Raw genomic sequence first — 14,660 nt, 5'->3', positions numbered from 1 at the left:
GACGAGGGTCGTGGTGTATGTGTGTGTGTGTGTGTGTGTGTGAGTGTGTGTGTGTGTGTGTGTGCGTGTGTGTGTCTGTGTGTGTGTAGAGCGATTCAGACTAAACTACTGGACCGATCTTTATGAAATTTGACAGAGTTCCTGGGAATGATATCCCCAGACATTTTTTTTGTTTTTCGATAAATGTCTTTGATGTAAAAGTTGAGGCGGCACTGTCACACCCTCATTTTTCAATCAAATTGATTGAAATTTTGGCCAAGCAATCTTCGGCGAAGGCCGGACTTCGGTATTGCATTTCAGTTTGGTGGCTTAAAAATTAATTAATGACTTTGGTCATTAAAACTCTGAAAATTGTAAAAAAAAATGTTTTGTTTATAAAACGATCCAAATTTACGTTCATCGTATTCTTCATCATTTTCTGATTCCAAAAACATATAAATATGTTATATTTGGATTAAAAACAAGCTCTGAAAATTAAAAATATAAAAATTATGATCAAAATTAAATTTCCGAAATCGTTTTAAAAACTATTTCATCTTATTTCTTGTCGGTTCCTGATTCCAAAAACATATAGATATGATATGTTTGGATTAAAAACACGCTCAGAAAGTTAAAACGAAGAGAGGTACAGTAAAGCGTGCTATGAAGCACAGCGCAACCGCTACCGCGCCAAACAGGCTCGTCACTTTCACTGCCTTTTGCACTAGCGGCGGACTACGTTCAGTTTCATTCTGTGAGTTCCACAGCTTGACTAAATGTAGTAATTTCGCCTTACGCGACTTGTTCTTTCTTTCTACCTTTTGTTTTGTATTTCTTTCCCTTATTTTTCTTTCTTTCTTTCATTCTTTCATTCTGTCTTTCTCTCTGTATTTCTTTCTTCTTTCTTTCTTTCTTTCTTTCTTTCTTTCTTTCTCTTTCTGTCTTTCTTTCTTCTTTCTTTCATTCTTTTTTCCTCGTTCTTTCTGTTTTTCTTTCTTTCTTTCTTTCTTTCTTTCTTTCTTTCTTTCTTTCTTTGCTTCTTTACTTTCTACCTTTCTTCCTTTCTTTCTTCTCCCTTGGCATTTGGGCACGACATATATACGCTATTAAAGCCATGATCCCAAACAGGTATCCCTGAGAGTAATCCAGCATCAGTCCCATCATACATTCTGCTGCATAGAATTGTTTAGCAGTTTTCTTGAACTGAGATGGTAAACTGGCACATTTCACTATGAACTCTAGATCTGAAAGCCTGGAAGAGAAGATGTGTGTTGAATCATAATATAAACTGAAAACGCTGCATTCCGCTGCTGAAAAGTGTTTGACGTTTTCTGTTTGCATACTGATAGTTAACTAGGAGGTTTGACAATACATTCCACACAGAAAAGCTCGGAGCTAAACTGATTGTGCGCTCATGATGAAATTACAACAAAATACGTACACTTTGCATAAAGTCTTGAGTAAAAAGGTGGCGAAAAGAAAGAAAAAAGAATTTAAAAACAGCAGTTTTGGATTAACTTATTGAAAGCCTCATGCACATACGATTTAACTCCTGTGGCTTTCTTGATGTATTTCTAATGTTTACACTTTGCGAGATAAAACCTGTCAGGGCCTATTCAGTGCACGTTTTGTTTCGGAGGATACAGGAGGAGCTTTCAAGTGGATAAGCGTCTGAGCAAGAGATGAATGAGGGGGGAGGGGGGGTGCACAGGTGAGCTTTAACAGCAGGTGTACACTTAATCTGGCACCAGCCCACTGCTCTTGGAGGCTGACCCCAATTACCATTGATTGGAACCTTTGATTAAAGCACCATTCCAAGGCTTTTCTTTCTGCTTTGTCGGAATCGCCGGTGCAGCCATTACTGCATAGACAAAATTGCTGTTATTTAAGAACAGGGGTGGTGGACGTCTATCTGTCTTCCCTTCCTTTTTTCTTTGATCCGTTGAGATTGTTTTGTTTTAAGCGGCTTTTTGAAAGTAAACGTTTATTTTATTTACTTTGTTTGTTTGTTCGTTCATGGGCTGAAACTCCCACGGCTTTTACGTGTATGACCGTTTTTACCCCGCCATTTAGGCAGCCATACGCCGCTTTCGGAGGAAGCATGCTGGGTATTTTCGTGTTTCTATAACCCACCGAACTCTGACATGGATTACAGGATTTTTTTCGTGCGCACTTGGTCTTGTGCTTGCGTGTACACACGGGGGTGTTCGGACACCGAGGAGAGTCTGCACACAAAGTTGACTCTGAGAAATAAATCTCTCGCCGAACGTGGGGACGAACTCACGCTGACAGCGGCCAACTGGATACAAATCCAGCGTGCTACCGACTGAGCTACATCCCCGCCCTATTTTATTTACTAATAATTCACTTTTTAAAGACCACTTTTAGTTGATCCTTTGGGAGGTTGTTTAAGACAGGTTCGACTGTACACCCTAAGCTCATCTTGAATAAATTCCGATGATTTGTCAATGGTATGATGTGATTGTGTTGAAGCTTGGAGCGAGCCGATGATTTGTCAATGGTATGATGTGATTGTGTTGAAGCTTGGAGCGAGCCAATGCCCAGCTACTAAAGGAAGTGCAACGCAAGGAACATGAGTACGCCACGCTGCAGGAGGAGGTGTCCAAACTCAACAGCAAGTTGGACAAGGTCAGGCAGGAACACGCAGCGGAAATGGGTAAGTCACGTGAGCACACGTCATCGTGGTCTCCATTTTAAGGAGCTGGGCTTTTTTTTTTTTTAGTGTGTTTTTTGTAGGGTGTATTCTTTGGTGGTGGTGTGTGGGTTTTGTTGGTGGTTTTTTTTTCTTCTTTTATTTCTTTTCTTTTTTTGCAAAGAGCCAGTCCAAAGAAAACAAATCATAAGGGCTTGAAATTCTCCTCCTTTGGGCGGGTTTGTGCCAATAAAAGCCAGCTCAAGTGAGGTTGCCACCAGAACTTCATGTTTCTCTCTCTACGACCACGACAATTGTTATAAGTTAAAACAGGGGCAGTGTTATGCGCACTCATAGCTTTTAAAACCGCATGCACTATGGTTTAATGATTACGTTGAAGGCTATGATGATGCTCATGCACGACTATGTTCCCTAACCTGAGCGGAAGATGTTCTTTTAAGGATGCTCGTAATCGACTGTGTTTACTTTGACCATAGGTAATCGCATACTGATGCTCTTGCATAACAATTTGAACTTACTCTACACAAAACATCTAGTCATGATAATTTCCATTTCACATAGATTAATTGTATTGAAAGGCGGACATCCATGACTTGTTCCACTCTTTTTATATTACATTGTGTAATATAGCATCGTGTAATGAAACTCAAACATAAACCTTTCCCCCTAATTCATCAATAGACAATGGTAGGAGTAGCTATATACCATAAAAGCCTGATATTACTTGGGCGAAGTCGATTTCGCGAAGTCTCCTTCACGAAGCTCTCAGCACGAAGCGTTGCCACCTTTTATTTTAAACTTTTTTTGTACATCACGAAGTCAACTTTGGGCTAAACTAAGGAGAATATTGAAAACAGTGCAAACAAATGTCAACATGCCTTTCACGACAGCTCGCTTCAAGCGGGAGCTGGAGTCTGGCGTGATGACGACACCGGTACAGCTGGAGGTTGGGGAGCTGGAGAGCACAGTCAGGGAGCTGGAGGAGAAGATCGTCCTGATGGAGGACGCTGGAGATCAGCTGGCAGAGTCCATGGAGAGCGCTGCTGTGAGTTGACGTGTGTGTGAAGTGGAGGGTAGAAAGAAGAGGGGATGAGAGTGTGTGTAGTGTGGGGGGGGGGATTATTAGGGCGGGTAAGGTAGGGGAGCTGGAGAGTACAGTCAGGGAGCTGGAGGAGAAGATCGTGTTGATGGAGGACGCTGGAGATCAGCTGGCAGAATCCATGGAGAGCGCTGCTGTGAGTTGACGTGTGTGTGTGATCGTGTGTGTGTGTGTGTGGGGGGGGCAAGGAAGGGGGGAGTGAGCTAGAGAGTACAGTTAGGGAGCTGGAGGAGAAGATCGTCCTGATGGAGGACGCTGGAGATCAGCTGGCAGAGTCCATGGAGAGCGCTGCTGTGAGTGACCTGATTTTCATCATTGGGAAAAAAGAAAGCCAATAGGGCGGGGGGCGTTTTGGGAGCAGCAAAGGGAATGAGGAAAATTGGAAATGTGATGGTGGCTGGAAAGCAAAGTGTAGATACTGAAGGAGAATCTTGTGCCCATGGAGAAGGCTAAGGACCAGCTGACATAGTCCATGAAGAGTGCTGCTGTGGGTACTGAAGTGTGCTCACCAGATGCTGAGGTGGTGGATGGCAGTGGAGAACGTAAGAGGAAAGGAGTGTGCTCATAAAAGACGCTGGGACAGCAGGGAGGGTGAAGGGGGATTTGTATAGCTAGCTATTAGAACTATTAGATGCGGCCATCATGCTGACAAAAAAGCGGCTTCAGATGACTGACCGAGCCAATGGAGGTGACTAGCTGTATGCTTGTGTTTCTGCGGAGCAGGTGGTGGCAGGTGTTTCTCATATTATACTTGTATCAGTATGACTCTGCAAATACGTTAACCGCTTTGTTTCTTCTCTTCTATCAGATCGGCAAGTGGCAGAGCATGGAGAGCGAGGAGGTGGTGAGTCAGGAGCTGGTGGACATGGTTGACCAGATGAAAGGCATGCTGGTGCAGGTCGCCCACTCCAGTGAGTCCTCGCCCAAAGAACCCTCCGCCCCCACCTCCCTCCCACCGCCACCACCACCACCACCGTCAGCACCGCCGCTGACGTCGCAGCGGTCTACAGGTCAACCTCGTTAAACAGCACCGTGTTGAGCTGATCATCTTAATTGTCGTGTTCTGGACGTTTAACACCAGCATGAGATTGAATTACACTAAACTGAGCTACCAGCCTGCCTGCGCCTTATCTTGCTGCTAGTGCGTCGTGTTGGGGTTTTGTGCTGTCATATGTGTCAAGAAGGGTGTTGGTCCCTGTGTGTCGGTTTTGTAGGTTGGATAAGTTCCAGAGAAGTGTCTGAGTGCGTCTTGTTGAGATTTTGTGCTGTCATGGGTGTCGAGAAGAGTGTTGGTCTCTGTGTGTAGGTGTTTGGGATAAAAAAAAAAAGTTCCAGAGTGGTGCCTGAGTGCGTCTTGTTGGGGGTTGTGTTGTGAGGGATGCCAAGATGAGTGTTTGGTCCCTGTGTGTAGGTCTTGTGGGTTTGATAAGTTCCAGAATGGTGTCTGAGTGATCGTGATAACCCATACAAGCTCATCTCTCTCCCTCTTTAAAGTAGTTCAAGTGTACTTCCTTTCAGGGTTTTCTATGTTGTGTGGGGGGTCCTGATTTGGCCTAAATGGTCGGCTGGACCCAAAAAGCAACAGCTAACTAACTAACTATGTTGTTTGGAAGTAGGCAGCTGCCCTGTCATTTCCTCTTACAGATTTCTTATAAATAGCTCTCCTTTTGTATAGGCGCTTTATGAATATAGCTCTCCTTCTTTAGGCGCCCCTGAAGATGTTTGAAGAGTTGTTGCCAGGAAATCGTAGCAGAGTTGTCCCCCTTGTTGTAAAGTCAAACTCCCCAGATAAGCACAATTGTTTATCCTGTATTATATGCGCTAGTGACTGTATTTACCTTCCAATCCTTCAAAATACTCCACTGTTTTCTGCCCCTAGCTAGTTCAAGACCACTGTTTACATCTATGGCGATTGCAGTATGTATTCCGAGTGTTCCTCAGTCAAGTCTTCTACCTGTGTTAGAGATGTTGTTTGGTATGTGTCTTAATCCCTGGGGTCAAGCGCCTTAGATCTTGTTCTATTGGTGGATGCTAATACGATGTCGATGATGATGTTACATTAACTGCAGTTGTCTAACACGCTGACTTTGGTCTTGTCTTCTGCAAGCAAGCTTTGGTGGTTGATGCTATAATGCTTTGGAAAATTGTGAGTATTTCTCTCGATTTGAAACTCTCAACTATTGCGTATGCAGGCTGTACTTTGGGCCAGTGTGATTACAATGAGAAAAATGTAATACGTTTTATTTTAACCGTTGAAATGAACTCAAAACGTGATTCTTAACACTTTCTTAACGCGAAATTAACAAGGTTGACCTGTTGTCTTAATCTTTTTTTGTGAATTTTGCTTTCTCTGTTTTGTCATCTGACACTAAAATGTAATGTTATTTATATGTTATTTTAGTGAGGGTAACATACCTCAGCATTTGTGTGGATGTAGAGGATCATCATTCTGCTCTGCCTGTCATCTGTGTGTGTGTGTGTGTGTGTGGGTGTGTGTGTGTGTGTATGTGTGTGTGTGTGTGCGCGTGTGTGTGTGGGCGCGCGCGTGTGTTCGTGCGCGTGTGTGTGTGCGCGCGTGCTTGCTTGCGTTTTGCATGTTCTCAAGGTATGTATATCACTATTCAAACAAAATATTTCCTCATAGCTTCATATGACTCGTAATTTTGTGTTTGCGCTTCTTGCTGTTTTGGGGTCCACTTGGTGATTAACTTCTCATGATTGAAAATGCGTTTCGTTGTGCAGAAGAGCAAACCCAAAAGACCACGGCGATGCACAACTTCGAGAACGTGTACAGCCACGCCATGAAACTGCAAGTGCAGGTTGGTGATGACTTGGATTGTGTCTAAACGACGATTGCATAATTATACAGGGTGGTGCCATAAGTCATGCATATCGTCAGACGTAAATTTAGAGCGGGACATTTGGATTGCTCTAAAGAAAAATCGATACAATATAGTTTACTTGCCTGAGGCCTTTTTCACTTTTGGTATTTAGTTCTATGTCCTTTGCTCCTTATAACTGACAATAGTTGGCAAGAAAGCAATACATCAAGCCAAGCAATCAAGCAACGTTAGAATCAAATCACATCAAATCAAATTATATTTAATATCTCAAATATGAGAAATGACAGTGGCATTACCCTTATATTAATATCATGTTTCTTTCCGTGTTTTTCGTGGCAGATGAACAACCTGAGAGTGAGCCAGCTGGAGCGGAACAAGGAGATCATGCTGATCAAGCGCCAGCTGTTGCTGCAGGAGGTCAACAACGTCTTGCTGCAGGCACACATCACACGCCGCGAGACCGAGCTCTATCAGTACAGGGAGGCCAAGCGACACGGCACCTTGCGCAGGTGGAACACTTTCTCTGGACAGGTGAGTGTCTTCGTTTTCATTTCATTTCAATTTCATATTTCAATTTTATATTTCAATTTCATATTTCAATTTCATTTCAATTTCATATCATTTCAATTTCATTTCAATGTCAGTTCTTTTCATTAACTTTACTTTAATTTGATTTATTAACCCATTGTTGTATTATTCGGGTTCCTAGTGGAAAGCTAGCAGCAACAATAGTCGCGCTACCCAGATGAGTTTGTATTAATGTGTAATCAGCCAGCTGCACTATTGGCAGAATGACCGAGGTCTTTTACGTGCCACTGCAGTGACAAGGGATACCGTAACGTAAAGTTGATCCGTGTCCGTCCCGGTGAAGCACGATTACATTACTCCCACCAAATATGTACTCCCGAGTAAATATTTCGTACGAAAATGTTACTCCCCTCACGAAACAATTACTTCTCCATAACACGAGAAAATTACTCCCCACGACAGGTGCTAGGTACCAGGTTGAACACTTTCTTGGGACAGGTGGGTGCCTTCATGTCGTTTTATTAGGGATACAAAACAGAGTTGGGAGTTCTTGGTAGACAGCTCGTGATGAAGTCTGCATCACACGTCAACCTTGAGTCGGTACACACACATACGGCAGAGGAGCAAATTCTCTGCACATAGTGTGTCCTTTCACGTTCATGTCTTCATTTAAAGCCCTTGACTGAAAATAGGTAAGTTTTAAAATGCATTTTGAAATATAGATCACCTACACTAGCGGAGTAACAGCTATCTTACAGGTGACGTTTTTACCTGCGAGACCAAGGAGTAACGTCAGAAATCATCAACTTAGTATCAACTCTCAGTAATTGTAGTCATTTTTCTTTGTCTACAGGGAGACGGCCAGGTTCGCCCGCCGTTGTTACGTAACATTAGCATGCAGGACCGAGATCCTCCTGTTCAGCCCTTCCCCCCTCCTTCCTCCAGCAAGGCCAAGCACAGCGCCAAGCATGACGACATTCATCACGTCACAGGTACGTCACACTGCTGAGTTTGAATTGACAGCTTGGCGAAAAGTAGTGTACTGTTTGATGGAAAGAACGTTCTTTATTAACCCACAAAATGTTACTAATCAGAAGGGTAACAAGGCGATCAATAGTAAGCACTAATTTGGGTGCATGATTGCATGATAACAATTAGGTGCGTGCTTTGAGGACGTAAGCTTGTCATGCAGGTTTCAACTGAAGTGAAGACTCACAATGTAGGATGTAAACAAAACTGTATGGCTTTACCCTTCTGCTTGCAAAATGTGCCATATGCAAGAACAACAAGTCGCGTAAGGCGAAATTACTACATTTAGTCAAGCTGTGGAACTCACAGAATGAAACTGAACGTAGTCCGCCGCTAGTGCAAAAGGCAGTGAAAGTGACGAGCCTGTTTGGCTCGGCAGCGGTTGCGCTGTGCTTCATAGCACGCTTTACTGTACCTCTCTTCGTTTTAACTTTCTGAGCGTGTTTTTAATCGAAACATTATCATATCTATATATTTTTGGAATCAGGAACCGACAAGGAATAAGATGAAATAGTTTTTGAAACGATTTCGGAAATTTAATTTTGATCATAATTTTTATATTTTTAATTTTCAGAGCTTGTTTTTAATCCAAATATAACATATTTATATGTTTTTGGAATCAGAACATGATAAAGAATAAGATGAACATAAATTTGGATCGTTTTATAAAAAATGTGTTTTTTTTACAATTTTCAGATTTTTAATGACCAAAGTCATTAATTAATTTTTAAGCCACCAAACTGAAATGCAATACCGAAGTCCGGCCTTCGTCGAAGATTGCTTGGCCAAAATTTCAATCAATTTGATTGAAAAATGAGGGTGTGACAGTGCCGCCTCAACTTTTACAAAAAGCCGGATATGACGTCATCAAAGACATCTATCGAAAAAAAGAAAAAAACGTCCGGGGATATCATTCCCAGGAACTCTAATGTCAAATTTCATAAAGATCGGTCCAGTAGTTTAGTCTGAAACGCTCTACACACACACACGCACACACATACACCACACCCTCGTCTCGATTCCCCCCCTACGTTAAAACATTTAGTCAAAACTTGACTAAATGTAAAAATGGGGGGTGTGAAAGAAAAGTTGGGTGTGAAAGAAAAGTTATTTATATTCATGAAGACCTGGAATGTGTACAGAAACACAACAGACGCCACAGTGTGTCGTTCTGCTTTAACCTCCTTGGTTGGGTCCTCAGTTAAACCGATTAATACTAACTGCCTCCAGAAACGTTATACTATTGAAAAGTGATAACAAAAAGTCGCGTTTTGGCAAGTATTGCAAAATAATCCTCCTTTTTCAAGTTGATTTCTATTCTTTTGATTGAATTAAAAGTCTAAATGACCTGTGAAACAATTTCAATGTTTGAACAGCATGCAAGCATTACCTAAGAAAAATTCTCGACTTGTTTTGGTGCACGCATTTCACACGACTCTGAGCCAATCAGGTGGCGCATTTTCTAACATATTTTTTTTGTGTCCCTTATCTCCTTTTGTCTCCTTCTGCCTTTCTCGTCTCACTCATCATGAAATAACACCACACAAAAAATCAGCCTGAATTTCTTGTTTGACTGTTTACAAACTGCGCTGTTTTTCCCCTGGGGTGAAGATTGCACGAAAGTAAACGCTGCATGCTATTTTTGTCACGCTGCCAATCTTCAGGAAAAGGCAAGGAGAAGACGCAGGTAAAAAAGGTGTGCATTTTTTTCTTCCACATCGATATCTTTCAAGTCGTGTGTGCCGACAGGCGCCCCGTTTGTTGGCATTCTGCGAGTGTGTTTATCTTCTGGAGATTGTGTCTGGAAGGGGGCTGTGTAGTGCTCTTTCTGTCTGTCTATGTCTGTCTCTCTCTGGATCTTGGTTTCTCTCTCTCTCTCTCTCTCTCTCTCTCTCTCTCTCTCTCTCTCTCTCTCTCTCTCTCTCTCTCTCTCTCTCTCTCTCTCTCTCTCTCTTTCTCTCTTTCTCACTCTCTCTCTCTCTCTCAGCCGTCTGGGTCTGGAAAAAAATACTGTTTATGAAGTCAGGTTTTCTGCATGTTGTCAGTTTTATTGTTGTCAGGTGTGACGTGTGTGCAATTTGCTTTGCTCTCATCTTTTCATGGCTTCTATCGATTCATATTTTCCAGGTTTGATAAACGCAGCTTTCAACTGATGTTATCATATTTAGAACTTCTCTATAATTGTGACCCTCCACCACGAAATGAGTCGCATGTCACCGCGCGCGGTTCTGCGCTAGGCTTAATATAAGTCCGGGGAGTGTCTGGTAACAGTGTAAGGGTCACCTTAGTCACAAGCTTATAACTCAAACAGTGTTTGCTTTTTTTTCTAAAACGGTTTGCACCACTGGATAGAGCATAAAAAACTCTTTAGGAAAATGTACAAATATGAAAATCATGCAAAGGTGACATGCGACTCATTCCGTGGTGGAGGGTCACAATATTCTTTTGAAACATGGCCAAGCGCTCACATGTACATCGATCTTTGTTAGCTAAAAGTACATGTTTCGCACCTTACATGAAATCGAAATGTATGTTGTAACAAGAATCTATTAGATTAGTTGTGATTTTAGTTGTTTTTTTAACACGTTTTATTCTTATTCTTTGGTGTTTGGATGTAAGTTTTAATATCATGTGGAATATTGCGTTACTGCTCGTAGACCTATTGCAGTCATAGCAGGCATACCAAGTTTTTCTCTCCTGTTATTTCATATGATTCCAGTTGTAATCCCTTCATTGTTAACCCCCTTCATCGTTTTGCAGTGGTGCAAAAGTCAAATTTGTGAGAATTGTAAAGAAAGGTGTGAAATGCTATTTCACACTTTTCTAGTATGTTTTCAGGACACACACACAAACGGAACAAATCTCATCAAGCTGGTGTTGCTTTAAAATTTTGCCAATTGCAATTGTAATTTTGTCAATGTAATCATGACAGCCATGGTTGTGTAATTTTAACCATTATAGACGTGTTTCGGTTATGATAGTAATAATGCTGGTTGTTACACAAATGTTGCCAGATATATTTAGAATTTCAACCCGTATCACTTAAAACTAGTCATATGTGTTCAATCTTGGCAACATTTTAATGTAGATGTTTCAGCAAAATGTTATTCATTCTAACCTTCTTTGCAGAAATTCCGTATTTACTCGCTTAGTTTAATATTATTATGCGTACTTGTTATAACTGTATAACATTTGCATATTTGATATATTTGCGTATTTGCCAAATTTGCATATTTACATAATTTGTATTATTTGCATGTATGCATAATATTTACACAATTATTACATCGTATTTGTATTAACTCATTGCAGATGAAAATGCTAGCATTCCTACGCCGAGAGTAGTTGCGGCCGGAGGGCAGGCAGGGGGACCTGTGGCCGGGGGTCAGATCACCCCCTCCGCCTCCTGCCCCATCATCACCATGACCGCCCCCACCCCCGAGAAATCCACCGACCATCGGGAGCAGTACCTCACCTCCCCCGCTGCCTCAACAACATCCACAAGCACCAGCAACGGAACAGCAGCGGTCGCCGAGCAGCGACGGCCCGGGGAGCAACAAGGGGACAGAACTCCAGCTCCCGTTTTGACAGGGGCAGCAACTCCTGCTCCTGCGTCATCCAGACCAGCAACATCGGGAACCCAAATGACAGCGCCGACGTCGACAACGACCACGACGACGTCGGCAGCAGCGGCGGCGACGTCCGGTGCCAGCAAAGTGGAGACGGGGTCTCCCACTCTGCTCGCCCAGACCTCCGCCAGCAGCGCCTCGGCCACCTCACCAGTGACAGCCAGGCACGTGCAATCAGCAGACACTGAGACCCCCGCTAAACCCATTCCAGAGAGGCAGGACGCCGCGGGTGTCGGGGAGGCTTCCCCCTCCTCGCCCGCCAAGTCCGCCTCTCAAGCCGACGATAACTATTCCCAAACACGAGCTGTGATGGAGTGTACACAATCCACAGACCTAGACCCGCAAGCCAGCGGCCCGCCTGGGGGAAGAGGGAGAGGAGGAGGACCCCCCTCTCCTCCCTCCCCCTCGGGTCCGGCTGGCGGTGTAGATATCGGACATCAGCCCCCTCCCAAAACCGTGAGGAGTCCAGTCTCACGGCAGAAGTACCTTCGTCGACAGCAGGAGGAGAGAGAGAAGAAGAAGGAGAGACTCGCATCCCCCAAAACCGCCCACAAAGGGGACAGCGGGAAACCCCCGCCCCATCCTCACACCTCCCCCTCCACCGCCCCTCGCTCCAAAAGCGTGGGGGACATGGAGGGGACGGAGCCCGACAGCAGCGCGCATGCCGCGGCCCCTCTACGCGAGGTCATCCAGAAGTTCGAGAAGCGAGCGACGGTGTGCGAGACTGAGGAGCGAAAGATCGAGTTCCGCAAAACGCCCAGCCCGACGCTACATCTGCCACGCGTCGGGCTCGTGTCCCGTGTGCGTCGCTTGAAACCGGCGGCGGAGCTCCTGCAAGAAAGCCAACGTTACCGCAGCGGACATTCCATATACGCCACGCGCATCATGAATCGCTACCTACCTGCCAGGTAGGATTTTCTTTCTTGTAAAATTATGTTACACATGATATTTTGAATGATTGAATATTTATATTGGTGCATTGAATTATCGAGGTCGGTTTTGACGACTGACAGCCTCATCAAAGCCCAACGGAGCAAAGCAAGTTGACAGAGGATGGTGTTCAACAATACTTGGTCATTTTAAATGAGTTTTGACCAATTAGAGATTCTGTTTCATTCTAATACACAACTTGTCCGAATTGCTTATGATTATTCCTGATACTATATCTATAATATTTTGTCTGTACCTGCCTCTGTCTATGTCTGCATGTACCGGTATATGTATTTGTCGTCGTTTGTGTCCATGTCTCTATGTTTATGCCTGTGTCTATATTGTTTTGTAGACGTGAGGTGGGGAGTGTGTATTTGTCTATCAAAGTAATACTTGTGTATAAGTCAATGTCTACGTCTGTATCAGGTCCCCACAACCCGGTGTGATCCCTACACAGGACAAGGAGAAAAAGTCTATTTATATGCCTGTGTAATATTTTATGTCTATCTCTTGAATGTTCGTCCGGCTCTCGCAGCTCCACAAAGGTACAAAAAAACATGTATATATATATTTCTTTGTTTGTGTTATATCCCTTTAACTATAAGTTAATGTCTATCTTGCCTGTCAGGTCCCCGCAGCCTGGTGTGAGCCCCACGCAGGACAAGGAGAACGTGTCGGACAGGACGTACGTGCAGGCCATGGTGAAGAAACTGTCGCGGGAAGGAACGCCAGTGAAAAGCCCAGGCTCGTCCAGCGCTAGTTCCTCGCTGTCCTTACATCGTACAGACTCCCCGGGATCACCGGGCAGGTCGGGGCGCTCTGAACTCGTCTCCCAGCTCGTGCACAAACTCTCCTCCCACAGCGGCTCAGTGGACTCGCCGGCTTCCAGCCGCAAACACCCTCATCCTCCTTCTTCTTCCTCTCTTCCTGCCCCTTCCCCCTCCTCCCCCTCCTCGCCCTTGAAGGACGTGACCAACGAGGGTCAAGGCAAGAAGCTGGCCCGCTCTTTCAGCCTGGAGGGGGAGGGGGAGGGGAGGGGGCAGGGACCATGTGACCAGCACACACTCTCAGCCTCAGACCTGGCTGCCTCTGACAGGACCAAGGCTTCGCAGCCTGCAGAGTCAGTGCCGGGGGCGCCGGTGTCTTCAACTTCAGAAAAAACAGACTCAACTATAAGCCCAGGAAGCTTGTCCATGCCGGCTCTGGCCTTCGACCCAGGCGAGGACCCTGGTGACGAGGCAGAGGCCAGGGAGCGGGCCGCCACCTACTGTGTGTCGGAAGGCGAGCGGCTTCGTCAGCAGCAGCAGCTCCGCGCCCAAGACAGCGGAGGAGGGGAGTCGATCGAACAGATCGCTGAAGAGTTCCTCGACCCCACCCTCCTGAGTATACGTGCGAGCAAGGGGCAGAAGATCTCTCCCTCCTCCTCCACTAAAAGCAAGAACACGCTGTGCTGCAAGTCGTCAGCCTGCTCCAAAGCCAAAAACTCCTCCTCCGCTTCCTCCTCATCTCAGTCCTCGGGGGCACTGAAGCTCCCCTCCTCGCCCAAGTCGCAGGAACGGAAGGGCATCAAGGAGAAGATGGAGACGATAGGGGTGCTGTGCAAACAGTCCATGTCTTTTGACCTGGGCGTCTCTCGCCGGACTCAGCCGCAGGAGGCCATGTCACGACGACCGCAAAGCGCCGAGTCTCTCACCCCCTCCCCGGGGGGCGGAGCGGAGGGAGGGGCCAGTGACAAGCCGCGCCCCGCCTCTACTAGCTCTGAGGGAGACGCCGCAGCAGCAGCGGCAGCAGCCTCGGCAACGGCAGCTTCCAGTGACGACAAGAAGAAATCATCACGCAGTAGGTTTCTGGATTCCAGCTGGTTGCAGAAACCGAAGAAATTCTTCAAAGTTTCGAAGTGAGTATAGAAAACAACAATGTTATTATATTATTTCAAAAGTCATATTAAA

General features: G+C 44.9%; 1 protein-coding gene across 2 annotated transcripts in view; it reads left to right on the top strand.

Moving 5' to 3' along the window:
- Positions 1-14,660, top strand: part of LOC138958246 (pneumococcal serine-rich repeat protein-like) — a gene marked incomplete in the record, with an annotated part of 119,495 nt that overhangs the window by 99,464 nt on the left and 5,371 nt on the right. Inside the window, 8 exon segments of one of the 2 annotated variants that reach the window (XM_070329360.1) lie at positions 2,523-2,656; positions 3,544-3,698; positions 4,561-4,663; positions 6,495-6,571; positions 6,935-7,126; positions 7,977-8,115; positions 11,465-12,689; positions 13,340-14,608. In XM_070329360.1, coding sequence (XP_070185461.1) covers positions 2,523-2,656; positions 3,544-3,698; positions 4,561-4,663; positions 6,495-6,571; positions 6,935-7,126; positions 7,977-8,115; positions 11,465-12,689; positions 13,340-14,608 — 3,294 coding nt within the window. 2 annotated transcript variants of the gene reach the window in all.

The sequence above is a fragment of the Littorina saxatilis genome, linkage group LG2, assembly GCF_037325665.1.
Source record: "Littorina saxatilis isolate snail1 linkage group LG2, US_GU_Lsax_2.0, whole genome shotgun sequence".
Classification (NCBI taxonomy): Eukaryota; Metazoa; Mollusca; class Gastropoda; order Littorinimorpha; family Littorinidae; genus Littorina; species Littorina saxatilis.
Note: the sequence above shows the minus strand (reverse complement) of the source record. Positions and strands in the feature narration are given on the sequence as shown.